This window comes from Naegleria fowleri (assembly GCF_008403515.1).
Source record: "Naegleria fowleri strain ATCC 30894 chromosome Unknown tig1, whole genome shotgun sequence".
In the NCBI taxonomy this organism is placed as follows: domain Eukaryota; phylum Heterolobosea; class Eutetramitea; order Acrasida; family Naegleriidae; genus Naegleria; species Naegleria fowleri.
In genome coordinates, this window is record NW_025407933.1 from 227,387 (window position 1) to 249,803 (window position 22,417).

General features: G+C 37.0%; 9 protein-coding genes across 9 annotated transcripts; 5 read left to right on the top strand and 4 right to left on the bottom strand.

The window, feature by feature from the left end:
* Positions 1-7: 7 nt before the first annotated feature.
* Positions 8-2,668, top strand: FDP41_000099 (uncharacterized protein; the record flags this gene model as incomplete). Its single annotated transcript, XM_044713907.1, has 3 exons — positions 8-1,105; positions 1,841-1,852; positions 1,988-2,668. The coding sequence occupies 3 exons, from the start codon at positions 8-10 to the stop codon at positions 2,666-2,668; spliced, it is 1,791 nt and encodes a 596-aa protein (XP_044569773.1).
* Positions 2,669-3,059: 391 nt separating this feature from the next.
* On the bottom strand, positions 3,060-4,745 carry FDP41_000100 (uncharacterized protein; the record flags this gene model as incomplete). Its single annotated transcript, XM_044700250.1, has 1 exon — positions 3,060-4,745. The coding sequence occupies one exon, from the start codon at positions 4,743-4,745 to the stop codon at positions 3,060-3,062; it is 1,686 nt and encodes a 561-aa protein (XP_044569774.1).
* Positions 4,746-5,092: 347 nt separating this feature from the next.
* Positions 5,093-6,925, top strand: FDP41_000101 (uncharacterized protein; the record flags this gene model as incomplete). Its single annotated transcript, XM_044700361.1, has 2 exons — positions 5,093-6,303; positions 6,367-6,925. The coding sequence occupies 2 exons, from the start codon at positions 5,093-5,095 to the stop codon at positions 6,923-6,925; spliced, it is 1,770 nt and encodes a 589-aa protein (XP_044569775.1).
* A 243-nt stretch (positions 6,926-7,168) lies between these two features.
* Positions 7,169-9,530, top strand: FDP41_000102 (uncharacterized protein; the record flags this gene model as incomplete). The annotated part of the gene is made up of 4 exons (XM_044700471.1): positions 7,169-8,674; positions 8,774-9,018; positions 9,089-9,247; positions 9,314-9,530. The coding sequence occupies 4 exons, from the start codon at positions 7,169-7,171 to the stop codon at positions 9,528-9,530; spliced, it is 2,127 nt and encodes a 708-aa protein (XP_044569776.1).
* A 179-nt stretch (positions 9,531-9,709) lies between these two features.
* FDP41_000103 (uncharacterized protein) lies at positions 9,710-12,201 on the bottom strand (the record flags this gene model as incomplete). Its single annotated transcript, XM_044700582.1, has 7 exons — positions 9,710-9,864; positions 9,911-10,774; positions 10,824-11,131; positions 11,179-11,339; positions 11,389-11,460; positions 11,507-11,777; positions 11,822-12,201. 7 exons carry the CDS (start codon positions 12,199-12,201, stop codon positions 9,710-9,712), a joined length of 2,211 nt encoding a protein of 736 aa, XP_044569777.1.
* Positions 12,202-12,247: 46 nt separating this feature from the next.
* FDP41_000104 (uncharacterized protein) lies at positions 12,248-17,485 on the bottom strand (the record flags this gene model as incomplete). The annotated part of the gene is made up of 2 exons (XM_044700693.1): positions 12,248-17,330; positions 17,397-17,485. The coding sequence occupies 2 exons, from the start codon at positions 17,483-17,485 to the stop codon at positions 12,248-12,250; spliced, it is 5,172 nt and encodes a 1,723-aa protein (XP_044569778.1).
* Positions 17,486-17,658: 173 nt separating this feature from the next.
* FDP41_000105 (uncharacterized protein) lies at positions 17,659-18,928 on the top strand (the record flags this gene model as incomplete). The annotated part of the gene is made up of 4 exons (XM_044700804.1): positions 17,659-17,962; positions 18,016-18,235; positions 18,292-18,832; positions 18,890-18,928. The coding sequence occupies 4 exons, from the start codon at positions 17,659-17,661 to the stop codon at positions 18,926-18,928; spliced, it is 1,104 nt and encodes a 367-aa protein (XP_044569779.1).
* Positions 18,929-18,955: 27 nt separating this feature from the next.
* On the bottom strand, positions 18,956-20,680 carry FDP41_000106 (uncharacterized protein; the record flags this gene model as incomplete). Its single annotated transcript, XM_044700915.1, has 5 exons — positions 18,956-18,990; positions 19,049-19,249; positions 19,306-20,102; positions 20,182-20,353; positions 20,503-20,680. The coding sequence occupies 5 exons, from the start codon at positions 20,678-20,680 to the stop codon at positions 18,956-18,958; spliced, it is 1,383 nt and encodes a 460-aa protein (XP_044569780.1).
* Positions 20,681-21,093: 413 nt separating this feature from the next.
* Positions 21,094-22,367, top strand: FDP41_000107 (uncharacterized protein; the record flags this gene model as incomplete). Its single annotated transcript, XM_044701026.1, has 2 exons — positions 21,094-21,319; positions 21,547-22,367. The coding sequence occupies 2 exons, from the start codon at positions 21,094-21,096 to the stop codon at positions 22,365-22,367; spliced, it is 1,047 nt and encodes a 348-aa protein (XP_044569781.1).
* Between the last annotated feature and the right edge of the window lie 50 nt (positions 22,368-22,417).

Below are 22,417 nucleotides of genomic sequence, written 5' to 3' on the forward strand. Positions count from 1 at the left end.
ACTTATCATGCACGCAAATAATAAAAAATATTTATTGTCTTCAGAATTTTCAGACTTTACCATCATGCCCCAAAGATCCATTACCACCACTCTCATTTCAAAACTTTTCGGAATACAGTATCCTCTCATTCAGGCTCCAATGGCTGGAATTCAAAAGAGTGCCATGGCCATTGCAGTTTCTGAATCGGGAGCGTTAGGATCGTTGCCTTGTGCCATGCTTACTCCAGAGGAGACTCGGAATGAAATTACAACCATTACAAAATCATGTTCAAAGCCATACAACGTCAACTTTTTCTGTCATCAAGAACCAACACCTGATTGGGAAAAGGAAGAGAAGTGGAGAAGAAAGCTTGAATCCAAGTATTACAATGAATTTCAAATTAAACACAACGATGAAAAATCGGTCGTTATAGGACCCAATCGAACACCATTCAATGAACAAATCGCAGACATTTTGGATGAATTTAAACCTCCCATTGTAAGCTTTCATTTTGGTTTGCCGCCCCCAGAGTTATTAAGCCGAGTGAGAAGATGGAATTCAAAAATTATTTCCTCAGCTACAACGGTGGAAGAAGCACTTTGGCTTGAATCACAAGGCGTCGACGCCATTATTGCACAAGGTAGTGAGGCTGGAGGTCATCGTGGCATGTTTAAAACCAGCGACGTTTCGACTCAAATGGGACTCTTTGCATTATTGCCTCAAATTGTGAAATCTGTTAAGGTTCCTGTAATTGCTACAGGTGGTATTGTAGATGCCGCAACAGTAGCAGCTGCCATGAAATTGGGTGCCTCTGGTGTTCAGGTTGGAACTGCCTTCATGTTGTGTCACGAAGCAACAACTTCAAAGGTTCACCGAGAAGCACTCGACGATTACAAAAACCATCCATACAGCACACATACAGTCATTCAGAATGTACTCACTGGAAAACCAGCTCGTGGCATTGTGAACCGAGTGGTCCGAGAAATGGGTCCTCTGTCTGACGAGGTTCCAGCATTTCCAAGAGCCTCTCACTTCCTCACTGCCCTTCGAGCAAAAGCAGAGTCGATGGGAAGCAGTGATTTCTCTCCCATATGGTCTGGACAAAATGCAAGTGGATGCAAACCGGTATCGAGCGGTGAAATTGTAAAGGAGTTGGTGAAGGGCTTTGAAGGTATTGATTTGTTGTAAAACTTTTAAGGAGAATGAAAGGAGGTTTATCAATATGTGAGATTGAAACTCTGTTCTCATCATTGGCTGGGCTATTCAATTTAGTTGCAGATATTGTTGAAGATAAAAAAATTTCCACGACCCACAACAACACCAAAGGCAATTCCTGTCAGAACATTGGAACCGCGGAAAAGAGAAAGAGAGAGACTTTAGATGATGAACCAAACAATTATTCAAATATTGACTTACCTACATTGTCCGAGCGCTTCATGAGGACTATGAATAGCTGATAGAACAAGATCACGTGTGCTTCGCCTAAGAGTGTGCAAAACAACAACACGGAACAGCAATCTCTGTTGAGAATTTTGCACTTTTTTGAGCTTGAATAATTTAGTTTCGTATTCAACCAACCCAACCCAAACAGACATGGATGCTTTGAGATCTAAGGCCGAAAAAATGTTGCAAAGCTATTTGTGACCTTCAATCTGTGCATGACAAGCATCCACACCAAAATGTAACTTTTCCATCTCATTCACGAGAGAGATAGTGAAGACGTACGCATAATTCGATCGTTATTCCGTTCTTTTGCATTATTTATAAACGGGAGAGCTGAATCGACATTTTTCACTCATTGTAAAAAACACAACCAAGTTGACCAAAAATTTTTAAAAAACTTGTTGAAAAAAAAATAAGTCAAAACAACGAGTATGTATCACTCACACTTCTAGAATAATTGAATCACTAATAATAACAATTCTATACCTGAAATCGACACTGTTTACCTATGCAACTATTCTATATAACTCTCCACATTTTACATCACGTATTCCATTCTCGTAGATAAAGATGGGTAGACGTCCAGCAAGATGTTACAGATGGCAAAAGGGTAAGCCATACATCAAGTCTCGCTTCTGTAGAGGTGTCCCTGATCCAAAGATTAGAATTTACGACGCCGGTAGAAAGAAGGCTGACTACACTCTCTTCGGTAGCTGCGTTCACCTTGTTTCTGACGAAAAGGAACAAATCACCAACGAAGCTCTCGAAGCTGCTCGTATTGCTGCTAACAAGTACATGTTGAAGTATGCCAACAAGGACAACTTCCACTTGAGAATTAGAGTTCACCCATATCACGTGCTCAGAATTAACAAGATGTTGTCATGTGCCGGTGCGGATCGTCTCCAAACTGGTATGAGAGGTGCTTTCGGTAAGCCATTGGGTACCACTGCCAGAGTCGAAATTGGTCAAATCCTCATCTCCATCAGAACCAAGGATGCTTTCGTCAAGACTGCTTGTGAAGCTTTGAGAAGAGCCAAGTTCAAGTTCCCAGGTAGACAAAAGGTCCTCGTCTCTAGAAAGTATGGTTTCACTGATTACACACCAGAGCAAGTTGCCAAGCTCCAAGCCAACAAGGAAATCATCTCAAAGGGTGTCCACGCCAAGCACATTAGCTCAAGAGGTTCATTGCAATTGTGGTATCAAAACAAGCTTGTGGCTCTTACGCAAAAAGCAGAGACTGCTTAAATTTATTAATAAAAACATATTGTTAACAATAGACTGCATCCCACTTGGTTCGACTGTACCCTGCAAGCTGAAATCCAACTTCAAATCTTCCGAAAGATGTCTTACAGTTCAGTTGTAATATCTTTTGCCGTGAAGATTTCATTCGAAAATGTGTTAGTGGGTACGGATTCGATTCTGGTTCAGCACATCTAATGAGTTTATGAATTTCCCTAAAGATTGTGGAGTTTGTCACATGGGTATTTGCAAGGTTACAACACCAGCTTCATTTTATCCCATTTTAAATATATTGAATTGTCTTTCCTCAATGTGACCCCAATAATATACTCCCAGGTATTTCATGATGTGAATCAGAACTGCAAAAATTATAAGAGAGGAAGAGTGTGACACTTTATTAAACTGAGGTGGAAGATGAAGATTGTTGTTTTGAAGTAATTTCGCTCTGATAATTCAAGTTAGTCAGCATTAATAAATCGAGGACACCTTTCAGTTGGCACAATCTTTCCTGTGTTTGAATTTCTTGATTGATCTTCTTTCTGAGAGTTCTTAATAATGTGTCAACTGTTTCGCTCAATCCAATAACTTGGCCATAATGTTTGAGAACAGTCTGAGTGAAAGGAACTAAAACAGGAGTAAATCTTGGATCTCTAATGTACTGTATGATAAATTGGAGAAGACCAGAGAGTTTTGCTTCATCCATGGTGTTAATTGCATTCAGTACTTCATTCCTAACTTCAAGTTCAGCAGTCAAGCTCATGACAATGACTGGTTGATCCTTAAACTTGGTGACCGCTCGTTGCAGCGCAAGCTTGTAATTATATTTCGATAATTGTGACTTGAAGTGTAACAAGTTAACGGAGCGCTTTCCAGGTAGGAAAATTTCATCCTGCATTTGGAAGATTTGATTCAAGAGTGCACTATTGACAAAATTCTTGTAATTCTCCTTGGTCATTTCCTCTCTGTACATATCGGCTCTGAGTACTTTTCGATCAATTCTCTGTGACTTTAAAACTCTAGATGGACCCATCAATCCCAAAACGATTTGTCGTTCGTCCTTAGAAATAGCAGATGATAAAATTGGGCCGTCAAATGAAATATTATGAACCTGATTATAGTTTTCATCGATCTTAAAGAAGCACGTTAAATGATCCAATCCACTCGTCATTAAATAATTTCCTCCTCCGCTCGCAAGTGACATGCTCGTAATAGTTTTTTGATGAGATCCATGCATGGTCATCATTTCTTTTCGTTGCAATAAATCCCAAACTTTAAAGTAATTGCTTCCACAACTGTACAGTATTGGAGCAGTTGGGTGCTTGACAATACATTCAACTGGAGCTCCGTGATCGAATTGCATGACACAAGCGCTCTGATCTGACTCTCTCACGTCCCAAACCTTAATCAAGTGATCATAGGCACCAGTGGCAAACAAATCAGGAGAAGAAGAAAGGTCTCCTCCATCAATACCATTCGGAGTGAAAATGCATCCAGCTCGAATATAATCGGAGTGTTTTGAGAATTCTCTTGTCTTCTTTCCACTCAAAATATTGAAAAGTCTACAAATGCCATCATCACTTCCTGTCATGACTGTGTCCGAGTGTTGATTTGAAAGAAATCTCGTCACTTGAATGGACATGTTATTGGAATCTTGTCCTCTACTCTGAGTAAATATAATTTTCAAAGGTTGATTCAATCGATTTGCTGTCAGTTCTTTATCATAGGATTGAAATAATTTCACTACACCACTATTGGTACCCACAGCAAACAACAAACCATCTCCGGGTCTATAACTAGCACTATATACTTGCGATTCTCTCTGAAATTTAGTATATCTAATAATCTTTTTATATTCATCATCAATAATTTGTACAGCATTCTTATGAGTAATGAGAAATTGTCTATTCTTGCTCGGGTGAAACTCCAAATGAGTGGCTAATCCATAATTTTTAATATCAACGGGTGTAAATTCGGAGAAGTTTTTCATCACATAGTGTTCATTTTGCAGCGTGTAGTTTCGGAGTGCACGAGTTTCATCCAACTCGAGATGAGTCTGTTGTCGAGAAACTTTTTGAAGAAACATTTTTTTTGTTCAATTTTTTAGTGAATGAGCCTCAGAGTTGTCTTTGGTGAATGGACCACAGCAGAATGATCATCATCACGCGAGAGAGATTGGATTTTCAAAGAAAGAATGGATGATGATGACTGGCCGGTAGTCTCAAGAGATAGATGGACTCTTACGAAGAATATTTCATTATTAAAAAAATTATGGAAGTTATTTTGGAGGCCAGCATTAGCATCATCATCACCACAAAGAGAGATTTCATTTGAACAGTATCCTCATTGAGATTTGAATTGTATTCAACTCCACTCCATACTTTGGTTCATTGGTGTATTCATATAATAGATTGATAGTAATATTCATTTGAAATGAAAGAAAAAACGAAAAATCGGGATGGTTGCTGGAGAGTGGATGAGGAGCTGGCTAGCCCTAATTCAGAAATGTGCTTAATGAGAGCAGATGAAAAGGAACTGATCATGAGGGGATTTTCAAATACAATTGTGAATGATGATGATGATATGAGGCCTCTTCATAATCTTGGAGGTGCTTCTAAGGTGGAGTCCGAGCCAGAAAAAGCGACCCAAACCTCGGCAACCACATCCACCGCTCCAAAGCAAGAAGCCACGTGCAGCAACAATCCACATCACATGCACTCTTCTGATATGATAAAACCCAAATCTGAGAAACAATCACCAACAAGCAGAGAGGTGAAAGTCTCTTCAACATCACCAAAAAGTCCATTATCAACTCTTCCAAAGCACTCTTCTTCATCCAATAGGTCAAACTCGTTTCGACATTACTCCACAACCATAACAACAACGAGACGATCCTCATTAACTCAATCACATTCCAACATCTCTACTGATATTTCCTCAGGATGTATTCACACTGATGGATGCATTTCTAAGAATTCTACATCCACTTTAGTATCATCAAAAACTCCTAAAACAATAACATCCCCAAAAGATTGTATCATTAATTCATCATCAGGAAGAAGGAAGAGCTTTAATAACCTTCAAATATCATGGAAAGAGGCAAAAGCAGCTCTCAAAGGAAATTTGGAAAGATCTTTTGCAAATTCTAGGCACTCATCTTCGTTACATACTAAGGATAATAATTGTTCATGTAATGAAGCAATAATCTCAAACAACACATCGCTCGAAGAGACCTTTTATACTCCGAACAACGCTTGTAATGTAAATACTGACTCCTCATTCGAAGACATCATGTTACCAAGCAGTCCAATCTATGGTCAAGCATCGTATGATCAGATGATCAGCTGTATTGAACAAGAACATGACCTAGAAAGTGTTGATACTTATAAATCGGATGACACATTACCTCAAGAAGGAACACATTGGGACAACAGTGACATATTACTGAGAACAGGGTTGCTATTAAGGGATCCAGCTCTTTCACCGTCAACCGAATATCTTATGAACAGCAATTATATGAAGCTCAAGCTCAATTCTCCGAGGACCCTGGCCTCTCTTATGAAACAAATCGAGATAGCTCCTCCAACAGAACGGTTGCCACATAGCCCGATCGCAAAATCTGCAAGAAGCTTTATTCTTGAAAAGTAAGTTGATTGAATCTCTGGTTATTGAGCATAAATTATCGTGTATTGATACAATTTCTTCAGAAAACGGGAGTCACAACGAAGAAAATCCATGCCTTCAGTTTCATTGTCGTCACTTCCACCGGTACATGTTGTGCCGACAAAAGCAAACACTCCAAGTTTTGAAAAAGAAGAAATAAAAGAAATAAGGGAGGTACAAAAAAGGGCTAAAAAAGAATTAGAGAGAAAAAAGTCTTTAAAACTTAATGAGTTCAGAGAGGTCCAAAGAATGCTTTACAAAGAGGAGTTGGAAATGTCACGAGAACAAGAAATTGCCCAATCTGAAATGTTTAAAAAACAAAAAATCAAAGAATGGAAGAAAAAGATGACTTCTTCTCCGTTCAAGGTTGACTTGGAAGCACAAGCAAAGCAAACAGAAAAACAAATACGAAAAGAAGAGAAAATTCAGGAGAGGCTTCGAAAGATTGAACAAAAGAAGAAGGATGATCTTCGAAAATGTACTCTCATTGAAAAGATACTTGAACGTAGTGTGGAAAATGTGCACTTGACAAAGAGAAATATATTGGATGAACAAAAGTTGCAGAGATGGAGAATGGAATTGGCAGAAATTAATCATCTTTGAATGGTCTCTTTTCTTGTTGAGGAAATTCAAATATTGACTGAATTGTTTCGGCTTTTAATGTGGTGCCAGATAGAATTTGTAAAAATTTCCAAAAGTTTGTCAGTCAATCCGCTGCCTCGTGACGTGAATTGATTCTTCAAAGATGTTTAATGTGCAATAATTGTTCGCACATTAAACGGATATAGTATGAAGAGAATCAAAGCCAAAGGTTCAATAATGAATTGTGTCATCCTTTTGTAAAAAATGTCTACTCACGATACAAGCATAACTTCTGATGCAACTGGAATCAAGTCAAAGCTTGACTGGACGTTTGAAGACTTTGAAAACCTCCTCTCAAGCAAAAAGCTTTTTGAACCATCCAATTCCAAGGCCTTTTTTCAACTCGTTGTTACTCTTGGACTTATTATTTGGGGTGTTGTGAGTGTTGTCAAGTTTGATGAATCTTCCTATTGGTACTTGTTGATGCCTCTCGCTTGGCTTTTTTTGGGATTCTGTGCCTGTCGTTTAATTGCTGTCGCTTATGGATGTTCCACCAAGCAATTTTTCAATTTAGGTACCATTCCAGAATGGATGAATGACTTGTTAGGGTTCATTTGCATGTTACCCTTGTTATATCCTTTTGAAAATGTCAAGTCTTTGAAGAATGCTGTTTGGAGAAGTCAGGAACACAATGGTGGTAAATTTACCTCTGAAAACAAGGAAAATGCATCTCAACAAGAGAGCGACAACCCTAATGAGGAGGAGGTCTACTTTATGTTTTCTGCCTTGTTGCGTATTGTTAAGAGTCCATTCTGGTTCTTCTCTTCCGTATGGGAATGCTTGACCACTCATATCCACTTCCCAATGGCAAGCACTAGTATTGTGTTGAATTCCATTGTTCTCTATGTGTTTGGTATTGGTGCTGTATACATGTTGATTTGTTGGGTGGGTGTTTGGGGTCTCATCAAGTTTTACTTGGCTCCCTTGACTGCCTTCCACTTGATTAATTCCATTCTTATGAAAATGAATGAAAGAATTCCTTTGGAGAGCAAGGATGGAAAGAATGAACAACAACAACAACAACAACAACAGAAAACAGCAACTAGTGCAACAAAGGCTCTCCTTTCACTTCCTTCCACTGTGTTGGAATTTCTCACTCATTACTCATTGAGTCATTACAAAATTTCGATCAAATGGTATCAGCAATTCCATGACATATCAAACACTGAGTCAAAGATCGATTCTGAACCATCCTTCTCTCTTCTTGCCAAGTTATCCAATTCCATTCCATTCTATCATTGGGCCAGTGCAAGAGCTTTATTGGAAGAAAAGCTCTCCACGCCTAACAAACAAGGACAATCAACAGCTAAAACTCTCAATCTTACTCAAGTTGCTCGTCATGGAACCTTCTCTGATTTCTTTTCTATTTTGTCACTTAAGGGAGGAAATTCGACTCATCCTGTGACATATTCTGAATTGGTGGATTATTTGGATTTACGTAATATTGATTATTTGATTTCTATTTACTTGATTGGATCCATTGTTGGTTCTATCTATGGCATTCTTGCATGTCCTTTCAATTGGAAAACTTACTTATTGGCTTGGATTGGACAATACTCAGCAGGTATTGGTATCTCCACAGGTTATCATCCTTTCTTTGCCCATCTTTCATGCGAAGCAGTATGGCCTGTTCGTTTATTGATTTTAATTATTGGTGCAGCAAGTTTTCAAGGAAGTGCCATTCAGTGGAGTAGCGATCATAGACGTCATGTAAGTGATTGTTGTTTTATTAATGTGATACTTTAACATTTGTTGTTGTCTCTATTGAATCATTATCCATACGTGTCAATAAATTCGATGTTGGATTAGCATAAATATATTGACACTGACAAGGACCCATACAATATTAAGAAGAGTTTCTTTTATGCTCATATGGGATGGTTGATGAAGACTCGTCCTGTGGATTATTCAAACGTTCCGGATTTGACAAGTGATCCAATGTGTGTATTCCAACACAAGTATTATCTTTGGTTTGCTATTTTAACTGGATATATTGTTCCAACCATAATTGCTGGATTTGCATGGGGTGATTGGATGGGAGGTTTTTGGATTGGGTAAGCATTATTATTGACATTTCATCTAATAATTTTCAATTCTCATTGTTCTGTATGAAATCCTAAACAGAGGAGTACTTTCAAAGACTTGGCTACAACATTGCACTTTCTTTATCAACTCTCTGGCTCACACATGGGGAGACGCCACCTTCAATGATGACCACACTGCTCGTGATAGTTATATTGTCAGCTTGTTGACATTTGGAGAAGGATATCACAATTTCCATCAGTAAGTATTTTTCATCATTCATTGATACTGACTTGAAAGTAATTGACAATTTTCTCCACCTCATAGCACTTTTGCTTATGACTACAGAAATGGTGTGAGATGGTACCATTATGATCCTGGAAAGTGGATTATTTACACTTTGAGTTTGTTTGGATGGACCTACAATTTGAGAAGATGCGACGATGAACATTACGAGAAGGGCAGAATTGTGATGAGACAAAAACAAATTGATATGAAGAGAGAAAAAATTGATGAGATAATCAGACAAAGAAAGGCTAAATAAATAATTGTCTGTATTTTAAATGTTCACTGTTCATACGTATTCTTGGGGCCTTTATTCAAAAAAAAAACGTATTCTTAGATTAGAATAGTCATTGTCTCAATAATGATGGACTAATTTACATCGAAATGTATTATTTAAATAAATATTTATTTATTCTTAAATAAGGATTCACTCGCTCATTAATTTCGAATCACAAATTGCTTTTGGAATAATTCTTCGTATTCTTTGCATTTATCCTCAACAATAAAATTTGGGCTCTTTCGTTGTTTCAAATTAATTCTCTGCAGTATTTCGTAAGTGTTGTAGAATAAAGTTGGCTCATTTAAGGTGAGGGCTGTTGGATTTAGCTTCAGATTTGGTTGCTTGTCAAAAAAACGTACCTGTTTCAAAAAGTCTATTGTATGGAATTTTGAAAGAGTGCATTTCGCATTGTTCCAACATCAAGTCGAGAGCTCGCTTGATATCTCTTCTAGAAAGTAAAATTTCACACAATAAATCAAATTCTCCTAATCGCTTCAACATGTCCAAAGAAATTTCATAGGCTGGCTTGTATTTTTCAGAAATATGAAGCATTTGTAGTGCTGTTAGTTTGCTATCTCCAATCACCTTAAATTGAACCAATTGATGTAGCATTGAATAGTTATTCGATTTGACTAAAAGCTCTATCAAGAGTTTTTGAATAAAATAGTGTACTGGAATGTTGCCCTTTTTTAGACCTCTAATGTACTCAATAATGACAGTCACTAATTCCATAGAAGACATTGATCCGCATTCATCAATAGGTAAAAATATATACTTGTACATGTCGGATTGTTCAACAATTGGGTACGAAGATGCAGTGGCTTCTTGTGTTTGCTCTTCTTCCTCGATTTCTGCAAGAACATTAATGTCAATCAAGTCAATCTTAGTTTTGTTATTTGATGCAATCTTCTTAAGTCTTTCAGAGAATTTTTCTTGCTTCTCGGTTTCCAATTTCACCAATTGATTCCAATAGTACTTGTTGACCAACTCTAAAATTTCCGACACATTCTTGATATCCTCGTTCTTTGATTCAATCACTTGTCTTAGAGCATTTATCAAAATGGGTTTGCTATTAACACGCCTGAATAAGAATTTGATTGCATCTTTGCGGTTTCGAATATTAATTGGCATGTGAGAGATGGATAGTTTGAGTTCAAAAATGAAACCAAGCTCCTTATCATAAATGTAATTGGGAAGCCAATATGTCCAAGATTGTGCCTTGTCTGTGAGAGTTTTAACATGAACAAGATTCAAATAATTGTAAAAACTTACACAATCTTTCACAAGCATTTTCCACAGAATCACCTAACAAAGATTTTGGTAAAGAATGAGGGGAAATGGAAAGTGGGGGAGAAATGGGAGAGTCTTGTTTTGTGAAGACGTCATAAGCAACTGAGGACTTCTCGTCCAAGTTGTGCACAATCAAAAGAGAGTCAACCACATTGACAGCAATATTTGACCCAGAAAAGATGTTAAATATACGTTGTTTGACAAATGCTTGAGTGTTTTGAGATTTGTACTTGTAAATATGTATCTCATAGTTTGCAGAAGAGACACACACAAGACAACACCGACCATACCTGTAATTGATTGAATCAAGTTGACATGATAAGGATTTGATACTTACATGGATACGAGGAATGTCTCATTTTCTTGAAGAGGTTGATCTTTGGATTCAGGTAATTCCACCTTTGGAAGTTTGTTGAGCTGCCCATTTAATGTAACAATATATGGATAAAGGCCAGTATTCTTGCCCTCAATAGCCACTACTAATAAATTATCATTTGGCTGTGACATTTGGTATTGCCACATATGAAACGAAATAAAGTACACTTACTGAAAATTTGCAAAATCTGACATTCTCGTTGACTGTTTTCAAAATTTTGACAGGCTTGTGATATTCTTTGACCTTTTTAGAAATTAGAAATTAAACTGAGAAATGAACATCTACATACCCATATGATATCGATTGAATAGGAAGAAACCACCAATAAGCAATTATCAGTAACCCAAAAAAAATTTAAAATTACATTTGGCCGCGTTTTCTTCTCCATTAGGTCATAATGGGTAAAATACTCTGAGCTCTGTGGTTTTGACACATCAGATGAAACAACTGAAAACACAACCAAACGTCTAGAATCATATTGAACCGCAATAAATGTTCTCTTGATTGAAGCCTTGGCAGCACTGGGCACAATTCCTTTCAGATCTACAAGAGATGGAAGTCTGTGACAACAAGGTAAGATGATTGTGAATTTTGAAATGCTCACCTTTTTGCAATAGTTTCACCTCTCACAAGAGGAATTAACATAAATTTTTTGCTATTAAAAATTGCTACTTCACGATTGGTTTCATTGAATGATAATCGATTGTCTTCTGTTGTGAATGAAGCAGATACTCCACCAAAATTATCAGGAATATTATTCAGTTGAATGTTGCAGATCGGATTGGACAAGAATAAATAATGTTGAAGACTTCCCGATGATTGTACATAATCGGTTGCGGTGTTTACTTGATCTGGTATGTTTTGTTCTGCTTCATTTGTGGATGATGATGAAGAAATTGATGATGACTCCGATGCAAGAGCAGCTGCGTGGAGTGATTTGTTGCTGTTGGGAGGTGAGGCTAAAACAAAATCATTGATCTTCATTTTTTGAATTTTGTTTTTGAAAAACAATTCAATTTTCGGTGTCAATTCACCAAAACTTGGTTTTGATGGAAAGTGTTTGGGGGTTTCCAAGTAATGAAATGAACTTTTTGATACCATCTTTTGTTATGGAACAATTCTTAAGATTGATTTCTTCAATATGTGGACAGCATTTGGAAATGATCAAGAGCTCTCGATCTGTAACGAGAGAACCAAAAAGTTTAAAACTTAGTTTCTTTACATGCTTACCGATGGTCTTCCAGCATGTAATTTCATTTTTAAGATGGTCCTTAATATCGATATTTCCTTCCTGAATCGAACTGATTGGATAATATTGGTCCCAACAACTCTCAGGATAAAGCTTTCTAAGATAGGTTGTAGAATCTCTTAGAACTGCAGTAATACGTTGTTCTGAATAGTATTGCTTCCATGTGTTTTCCTTCATGGAGTAGGGAGTTCCATGTCCTAGTAGAGTATCTAAATCAACTTTAAACCGAATATAATACATGACGTCAAAGAGCTTTTCACAATCTGGCAAAAATGAAAGGTCTTTCTCCCATTTGGCCCATGTAGAAAGAGAATAGCGCACCAAATAAGGTTTGGTAAGCTCAATGGTTAGCGAATACAAATCAGAATTTAAGGCTCTTGTGCACAGGATGTATATTTCAGGGATTTCATACTGTCTTGAAAGTTGTGACAGCTTTTTGATGTTGAAAATTTTGTCGTTATCGATCATAAGTTGCAAATCTATCAGAAATGTGCGAACGTTCTTTGATTGGAGATAGTTGGCCAATATTGATACAACATCACTTGTATACTCCAAAGAAAAAACGCCTAGCACTGCTTGGCTCAAAAATTTTCGCACAGGGTGATTGACATCGCCATTATTAACATCAACTTGTATCTCGAAAGGAATTTTCTTCTCTTGCCCTAACGACAACAGGGTAAGAGAAGGTTCCAATTTTTTTGATTCTTGTTTTGGGCTTGCATTTTCATGATCCAGCGACTGTAAAATATCAGGTATTGATATAGTTGGTATTTCTGATCTTATGGGTTTCTTTAGAGGCGAAGTATGTAATCTCTGTTCTACCAACTTCTTAACGGCTACATCTTGCCTGTTGATTTCACTTCTCGATTCAGAAATCATCGAGGAAACTACCTCTTCGTTCGACAACTCTTGCAAATAGGTGTCATTATGGGAATACAGATTTCTAATAGCATTTAAATGTTCATCACTTTCGACACATTGACTTATAAGGATATCTTTTTCTTGGCATGCTTCATCGTAAATTTCCATGTTAATAATTAAGTCAAAAGTATCCTGTCCAGAAGATGCAGCATTTAGCATCGCCACTGCATTTTCTATAGAATCGTTGAAGAGAGAGACGGAATTTCTTATGATTGTTTCATATGAAGCATTGCATTCAATTTCCACAGCTGTCTTTTTGGTGGGTCCCTTACTTTCAGAAGATTGAATAATTTCTTCAAACTTGTGAATAAATTCGAATTGAAACTGTTCTCTTTCTTGTTTGATCAATTCAACAAAACACTCTGCATCATAGGAGATTGTCACAGATGAAACAATCGTGTCTAAGCTCTCAATAATGCTAATCATTTCTTCCATTACATCTACTGTGACTTGATACTCTCTCCAATCTATAGCTTCTACTAAGGCCAGGTCAACTATTTCGTTCACAATGTTGCTACAAACATCTTTAGCGGTCGGCATAACAGCAGAATCAACATCAATAAAATGTTTAAAATTACAAGATAACTCAAACTCCTGAGCTGGTATATTTTCAGCTGCCTGATCTATTGTCGACGTTTTGTTTAGTCTTTTGTCTTTTTCTTCTATAGCAATCTTGATGTTCTTTTTGTTTTTATCCTTCTTCGATATTGCATTATATATTGACTCCCAAGCGTTGGAGTCTCCAATTGCATATTTCTGAGAGAGTTCACAAATTGAGTTTTTCAGTTGGAGGATGCTGTCGGACGTGCTCAGGATAGAAGGATTTGTGAATGAAACGTAACCTTTCATTGCCCAATTTAATATTCGTGAAGGCCATCTAAATGGCAAGAATGTTTTGTGTGCTCTCGCGAGGGCATTTTGCTTTTCATTACTTGACAGTCCTCGTCCGATTTCATCCGTTGTAAACCCGTCTGGTTCTACACCCGAACAAACTATCTTATTTACATTGGATTTGTACAAATTTGACGGCAAATCCAAAAAACAGTATGAATGAATGTTCTCGAAACTTCTCAGTGATCTCCAAATGTATTTTCCAACCCAATTTTCTCTCAGTTCTTCCTCATCACATTGGTCACAATACACTATTAAATAGATTTTGTTATTGGGATCTAAAGTGATGACTTCTAGATCGTACAAGTATCCTAAAGTATCAATTCCAAGAGAGGTCTTTAGCTCGAGCAAAGCTCTGCAAAATTTTTGTTCGAATCTTTCATATTGATCAATTTGAGTTTCTAATGAAACTGGGTACTCCGTCTCGATTGGCTGACCAATCGTTGATCGAGCTCGAATAGTTTGTATCCATTCTGACTTGTCTTTTTCCAAAACGCCCCTAGTGATCCTGACATGTGGAATCATCATTCGCTTGTTTTCATCAAGCAACAGTCTGAAATCACATTTCGATGACCAACACCACCGAAAGTATCCTACATAAACACCATCGTCGAGAGGTTTTGTGGACGACATTTGTTTTGAAAAGTTGATAACGTTTTCAATGAATCTTGGTCCATAGAAAGAATCAGACAATCTCTCAATTCGTTCGTTATAATGGCTTAATATTCCGAGACCTTGATACAAGCGATGTTCAAACACAGTTCTCTCCTCCCAAACATAATTTGGATGGGTAATTAAGGATCTGTCCTCCAAATATTTACATGTCACTAACATAGCTACTTTTGTTTCTTTCACATCTACCACTCTGTCATATAAGACCCCCAAACTAATATTGAATATCGATTTTAACTTTTTCCCTGCTCGAATCATATCTAGCTTGATGGAAGGGAAAATATTTTCGGAAGGATCATCATAATTTGAAATCAATTCTGACCAGTTTTTACCCAAATCCAATAACCACTGAAAATCTGCAGAATCTGTTGAAATATTAGAAATCGATGCATATGGAAACCTCAGTTTTTCTGAAGGAAGCATGTTCGAGCTGTCCATGAGTATGTGAGTATCAGTGTAATATATTACGCTTAAGAAAACTCCATTGAAATATTTGGAAATATTTTCTTTGATAATTTGGCTTTGCTTTTCCATTTTCTTTTTTCCAATGTCACTTGTTGGGCCACCCAAGAATTCGGGAGGGAATGGTACATCTGGCAACTTGCCTCTTCCTTGCCAATTTTCTAAGACGGACATAAGGACTTGTATTTGATCAATCACCAAATCCACTTTTTCTGCTACCTCTCCATCTTTCATAAACCCTCTCAGAGAGAGCAGTCTATCCCTAATTTTTTGCTCCAAGCCTCCTTCACATTTTACAGGACAAATAATTGCCTCGTTGAATAATTCTAAAATCATTGAAATTTCTTTCTCATCATTAGCAGAAATATTTTCTAGGCGTTGCTGTAATGCTTGAAGTAATATTTTTCTATTAGCCGACTTTCTTATCATGGATCTTAGAGTAATAACATCTTCTGGAATGATTTTTTTTGCATCAAATGTCAATGATATCAAGTTTTGTACATCTTCTGATGAATAACTGGTAGGGCATGTGGATTCAGCAAATTCCACACTAGCCAATCTCATGTTCAAAATATCCTCATCGGCCTTGTGTTCATGAATTTTCAGATACGTAAAGTTGAGAGCTTTTTGTAACTTTTTCAAAGATTTTTGATTCATAAAATATATTTCCTTATCTCCATCAATGCTTAGTTCAAACTTTACGGTGCTTCCAGGTTCTAATGTTTTGATGTTAAAATTATCGGCAAGAGAGTAGGTTTTTGTGACGGATCTTGCATTTCCAGAGAATGAAAGTCCTGTTCTCATGTTACTTATTGTTGCAACCATATAAGACCCACACCAGTCTCTTGCTACAGCCATAATGATGTTATCTTTCTTGTCCTTCTTCTTGGAACTTGATCCTGCCACTATTCCTTCTACAGCTGCTAATACTTTCACAGTTCCCATTCCTACACCAGTAAATAAACTACTCTCTATAGATGCTTCTAGTTCTCCTCGTTTTTGCTTTACAGGACCTGAATTCTCAATCTCGACAATAGAATCCCTTTTTAGAAACAAAGTACCTCGCATAGTTTGTGCTTTTGGCTTTTCTGGAGTATTTGGAGCTAGTCCCAGTGATGCCTCGCTTGTGACTCTTTCAAACTTCATTTTCGGCTTTGGATCTGTGGAAACTGGCTGAGCAATATTTGCAGTTGCGAAATCTGAAAAATCATCGTCTCCTACTTCACTTTCTGCTTCTCCAGCAAAAGAACCTCTTGAACCTCCTTCATTACTTGTAGAAGATGAAAATGAAGCTCTAGAAACTGCGTCGTTGTTATTATTTCCAGAAGAAAATGAAGCCCTAGAAACTGTTTCATTGTAATTATTTCCAGTAGAAAATGAAGCCCTAGATATAAATGACTTTTGCGAGAAAATGGATTTAAGGCCTGCCTTGAAATTAGACTTATTTTCTTTGTGTGAAGTTGGCGGTGGAGGAGTGCTGTCATTTTTCTTGTCGAGAGACTTTCGCTCCTCCTGAGCAGGAGTTTTCGATTCAACGTGGGGTGAGCTGATCTCTCTAGGAGTTGTTGGCGTCTTTGGAGGCTCTTGTTTGGACGAATTGATATCAGTCTTGTCCATTGAAGTACGTGTGCTCTTATCGATTGAGGTTCGTGTCGTGGCATTAGTTGCTGATGTATTGTTTGTTGTTGCGGCAGGTGTTGAAGAAATTGTTGCATTGGTTGTTGTTGGTGATGAGGTAGAGGATCCGGCTGTTGTTGGTGATCTTTGTTGAGACTGCTGTTGTTGCAACAATTCAGCAGTCTCCTTCTCAACTTTTTCAAAATCCATAACAGGCAATTCCCACAAAACTTTCCCGTAAGCTTGATTAAGATAATATTTCTTTTGTTTTTCTTGATCAAAACACTCCAAATACAGAAAACTGAAAACGATTCCATTCATCCCAGTCATCAATTTGAAAGATTTCATCCGTATTAATCCCACTTACCTGGTATCGGCAAAAGATTTCCCTCTGGGATAGTAGTAAACCTTTCCCGATTCCTTATCTTCAAATCTTACAAAACTTTCGTTCTCCATACACAAAATAAACCTTTTGAGGCAACGCCAAGTGTAGAGCTGCTAGGGTCCTTATTCGTTTCGGTTCAGAGAATTGGAGGAGCCGGCTCACAAGAAACCCAACAACAAGCCCAATATTTTTTTTGAATAACAATAACAAACATGCGATTAAAATTTCCTTCTAAAAAATATTCATGAATTTTGCGAGTATTTCCTTCTCTCATTCCATTCATTCGTTAGCCTACAGTACTCACTATGGAAATGTGTGTTGTGTCGGAACCTTTGATTTGAATCATTGGTATCATCGTGGAGAGATTCATGTGTGCCATGTATCTTCATTTAATAATATCAGTGAGAATGGCGATTCGACATTTCATGATTTGAATGAAAAGCCTTTGATTAAACAAATTGCAGTACTGGATAATAAAGTGGGAGTGAATAAGTTAATGTGGTCCGAAATTTTTAAAGAACTGGTGGCATCAGCTAATCATGATGGAAGTAGGTTTGCATTGCTGAAAATTAGTTATTTTTTGATTAGTTAATATTTGAAGCTGTGACGTTGTGGAATGTCAACCAGAGTCAAAAAGTCATTTCAATTTTAGCAGACAAGGGGTACTCAATTAAATGTGTGGATTGGAATCAATTTGGTGACTCTGCTACTCTGGTCCTTGTTGGATCTACCTCTTCTAGGATTAAATTATTTGATTCGAGGAATTTTGAATATGTTGTAGAGCAATTTGCAGAGCATACCAAAGTTATTAATGATGTCAAGTAAGTGTTCTTCTCACTAAAACAACTTGGACATAAAATATAACTAATAACACAAGATGGAATAATAACAATAAGGATGAATTTGCTAGTGTCAGTGATGATGGGCTTGTGAAAATTTGGGATAAAAGAGTTAAGAACAGCATCAATACATTACTAGACAGAGAACAAGGAGGATCTCCTCTTAAATGCTGTGATTGGCACAAGCAAAACGATTGGATTTTGGCAGTTGGTAATGATAACGGCCAACTTATTATTTGGGATACTAGAAATGATTTACAACCTATACAACGAAGACAAGCTCACTCAGCATCTGTGCAGTGTATTTCATTCGACAGTTCAGATGTGTCTCGAATAATGACAGGATCTAAAGATCAAACATTGCGAGTTTGGAGTTCTATAACAAATTCAAAGCAACAACAAGAAGGCATTTATCTAACACAAGAACACAAAATTCACAGAGAATATGTGCGAACAGTCGACTGGAATATTCACAATCCAAATATTGTCACCTCTGGAAGTATGGATCAGAGTATGGTTGCCGTTCCTCTTGCATACATGACTCAAGTGAGAGAATATGAAGTGGAGGGCTCTCTAGTGGTAAGTGGAACAATTTGGTTAACACCATTTTCTAAGATTCACACAAATGACAACAAGACTGAAAAAACGAGACCTCAAACCTTGTCTAAACTTTGAAATTGGCAGTTCCTAGAAATACTTTGACTATTTTCTCCTAAAACAAACCACGAAAAACCCGTCTATTGAAAATAAGAGGAATGAGTTCAATAACTCGGCACAATTCACACAAAAACTTACTTGTTCGATCTCTTTTGGGATCAACACGAACACAATGCTCTCCAACCGGTGATGACTCTAAACCTCTATGAGGCCATTCAGGAAAAGTGTGGACAACCTCAAATGCTCCATTCGATGCCTCCAGACCCATCTCTGTAACCTTTTCATTTTCTTCTTCACACACAGAACATGTCGAATAAGAAATGACTTGAACATTTGGAACTATAGTTATTTCAAATAGCATGAACGTTAATGTTTTCTTTTTCATAACAACTTACATTTAAAGCAGTGTGTCAACAATTTGAGCTGTACTTGCTGTAACCTTAAGAGTCGATCCTTTTGTATGGAACTACCATGACCTATTCCACTTCCTGAGCACGAGGGATCTAACATGATGGCCTTAACGTTCTTGAATTTTGGATCGTTAGGATCTGTCTTTAGAAAATCTTCCAATTTACACTCGACATTTTTAGCCCCTGAAAGCATCATTCTATTACTGAGAGTTTCAAACCTTGCTGTGTCTCTTTCGAAGGCATAAATTTTGTTTTTTGAAAATAGAGCTGCCAAGTAGCTAGTCTTATTACCTGGTGCGGAGCAGGCATCAATGAGACAATCAGATTTTCCAAGCTTTCCGGATAGTTCCTTGTAAATAAGAAATGGTGGGAAACAAGATGATTTGTCATGAGCAATAATTTCATAAGATTTGATCATTTCCATATCATGCAAATGAGAATTCGATGGATACAGCGCCAATAAATCTGGCAAATGATTGTCTTCAACTATAGTCTTGTTCTGAGGATTAAATGCATCTCTTTCTGATGCATCAGAATAGTTCATGTAGGAATAGCCCAACTCTTGAAACTTTCGAATTACATTTTGTTTTGTTGTTTTCAATGTATTAATTCTGACATATCTGATAAGATCAATCTCTGGATTATCATGTTGGTGAGTCTTGGACTTGGCATATTTTGAATCCACAAAACTCTCATTGTCTGTATAACCAAGTCGTGTTTTTTCGTTATGTAAAATTGTTTTCCAATTTTTATATTCCAATTTTCCTAACTTGAATAATTCACTGTTTCAAATATCAATTCATGCAAATGAATGTCCCAAAATCAAGTCATATTTGTTCGTGCCATATGAACATTACATACTAATTGATTTTTTCATATCTTTTCCAAAGTTCTTGAATTGTGTCATCACCACTCTTCTCTCCAAATAATGCTTCATAAACAATAATTCGGAGCATTCCGTGATCCTTCTTCAAGCTTGGTTTCTTTTTAAACAAACCACTTCTGTTAATAATTGTATCAATAATGTTATGGTCTGATTATTGTTATTCCGATTCAAAACATTCAACAAAATTAAATTGTTAAATAATCATCATTGCCAACACGAAAATGAGGACCCATTTAAATACATAATATTATTATTCATTTAAATTCAAAATCAACACAAAACATTCTCGGACCTACATTTGAGTACTTCAATTCCCAATGCAAATGTCATTCCTTTCTGAATAATTGCAGAATTATTAAATGTTAATGTCTGAATATTGCCCTTCCCAGCCAAACATTGTTGAGTAATTCGTTCCACTTGTCGATACACCTTGAACAGTTGTCCAGGTGACATTCGGTTCTTCTCTTTTGGCATATTTTTTGTTCGTTCAAATAAATCATTGATGAATTTCAAAATGCTTTTAAAGGTGTACGTTGATGATGAGAAGGATTGATTCAATAACCTTGCAACAATTGTTGTTGAAGCTGTATATTACTTCAATGATTGGGTTGTTGTTTGGGTTTGTACAGAGGAGTCTGATGAGGAATCCAAATCTCTTCCTTGGTGCCGTCCCGGACATAACTCATAAAAAAATAAAAATAAAATTTTGAATGATGAGTCATTCCTCTCCTTCCGATCATCATCATGATCAGCAGCCCCATCACACTTCAACTTCATCGATTATGGATATTCCGTCCATTACGACAGGGACTACGCTCCTCAGCGAACTCACACAAAGTTTAAAATCTACCTCAAGCCTAGAAACAACAACGACGGTAACACCACTCATGAGAAACAACAACAACAACAACAGCAGCAGCAGTAGCACGAACGGCTCCACTCTGATTGAAACAAAAGAAGACCATAAATTTCAGAGGATTATATTGATTCATTTGAAAACAGGTATAACGATATTTGACTATTGTTTTCCGAATGCTTGGAATGCAAAGAAGACTGATATTGGAGGTTTTTTGGCCTCTTGTTATCAGTTTGATGCTACTGTAAAAGGAGGAGGTAGGTTAGAAGAGTTTTGATTGAATGATCATATCATCATCAAATATACAAAATATAATGATATATATATATAATTGTGTTTTACTCAAACATCATCCAATTGACATTATATATTTAAATATATTTTGTGATTATCATCATCCCATTATGAACTACTATGAATAATTATTATCAATTTATGACTTCCAACAACTTCAATGTGTCATCTCGTCTTGCCACAATAATAGGAATCAGAAAAATTGTTTTTCAACCACCAAGTGACAATCAAACCTCTCATTCCCCAGGAAGAATCATTCGACAGACTTCTAGCTCCTCTGCAACAACACCTGGACTCAATATGATTGGCTCCTCTTCAGCAACTGTTGGAGGAAAATTGAGAACGATCACTCCGACATCAACCATTCGAATGAATGACAATCAAAACATCACACCTCCATCAACAACATCAAGTACTCCTGGTAATTCTAGTAGCGGTGGGCCACCTCACCATCACAGCAAAACAAATAGTACAAGCAGTATGAATATTCTTTCGGGATTTAATACAATCCGAAGGAGAAGCGTGCACCATAGATCAAAGAGGAATAGAAGAACATGTTTGAATTTTGGTGATCCGATGGGTTTGAATTCGTCAAATCTCATGTATATTGTATTCGGATTGCCAAATGATCCCATTTCACCTGTTCTTGTCTCACACAGTCCCTCATATTATGTAAATGTATCAACACAATTGGAGCCAATGTGTTTATGTGCTGTTTGTTTCGAAGGATGCAGTGATTTATGGACCGAAGTTGCAAAAACATTTGCCTCTGAAGCTGTCCGTGAGTTTTGTACAGCATATAGAGATCTTTTAGAAAAACACAAAAAGAATTTTGAAAAATTGAAAATTGAAGCCAACAGAGACGAGGAATTGGAGCGACAAATAGTCGAAGAATTTCAAGTATTTGAGGAATTAATGAATAAGACAAAACAACGAGTACTAGATGCATTTTCTTCTAGACTTGCTTTGGAATTATCCAATAGATCCAAAAACGGAGATACCTCAATGTAAATTAGTGAACCTTCAAGGTCAGATGTTGTGGATGGCAAAAAGGGGAATCC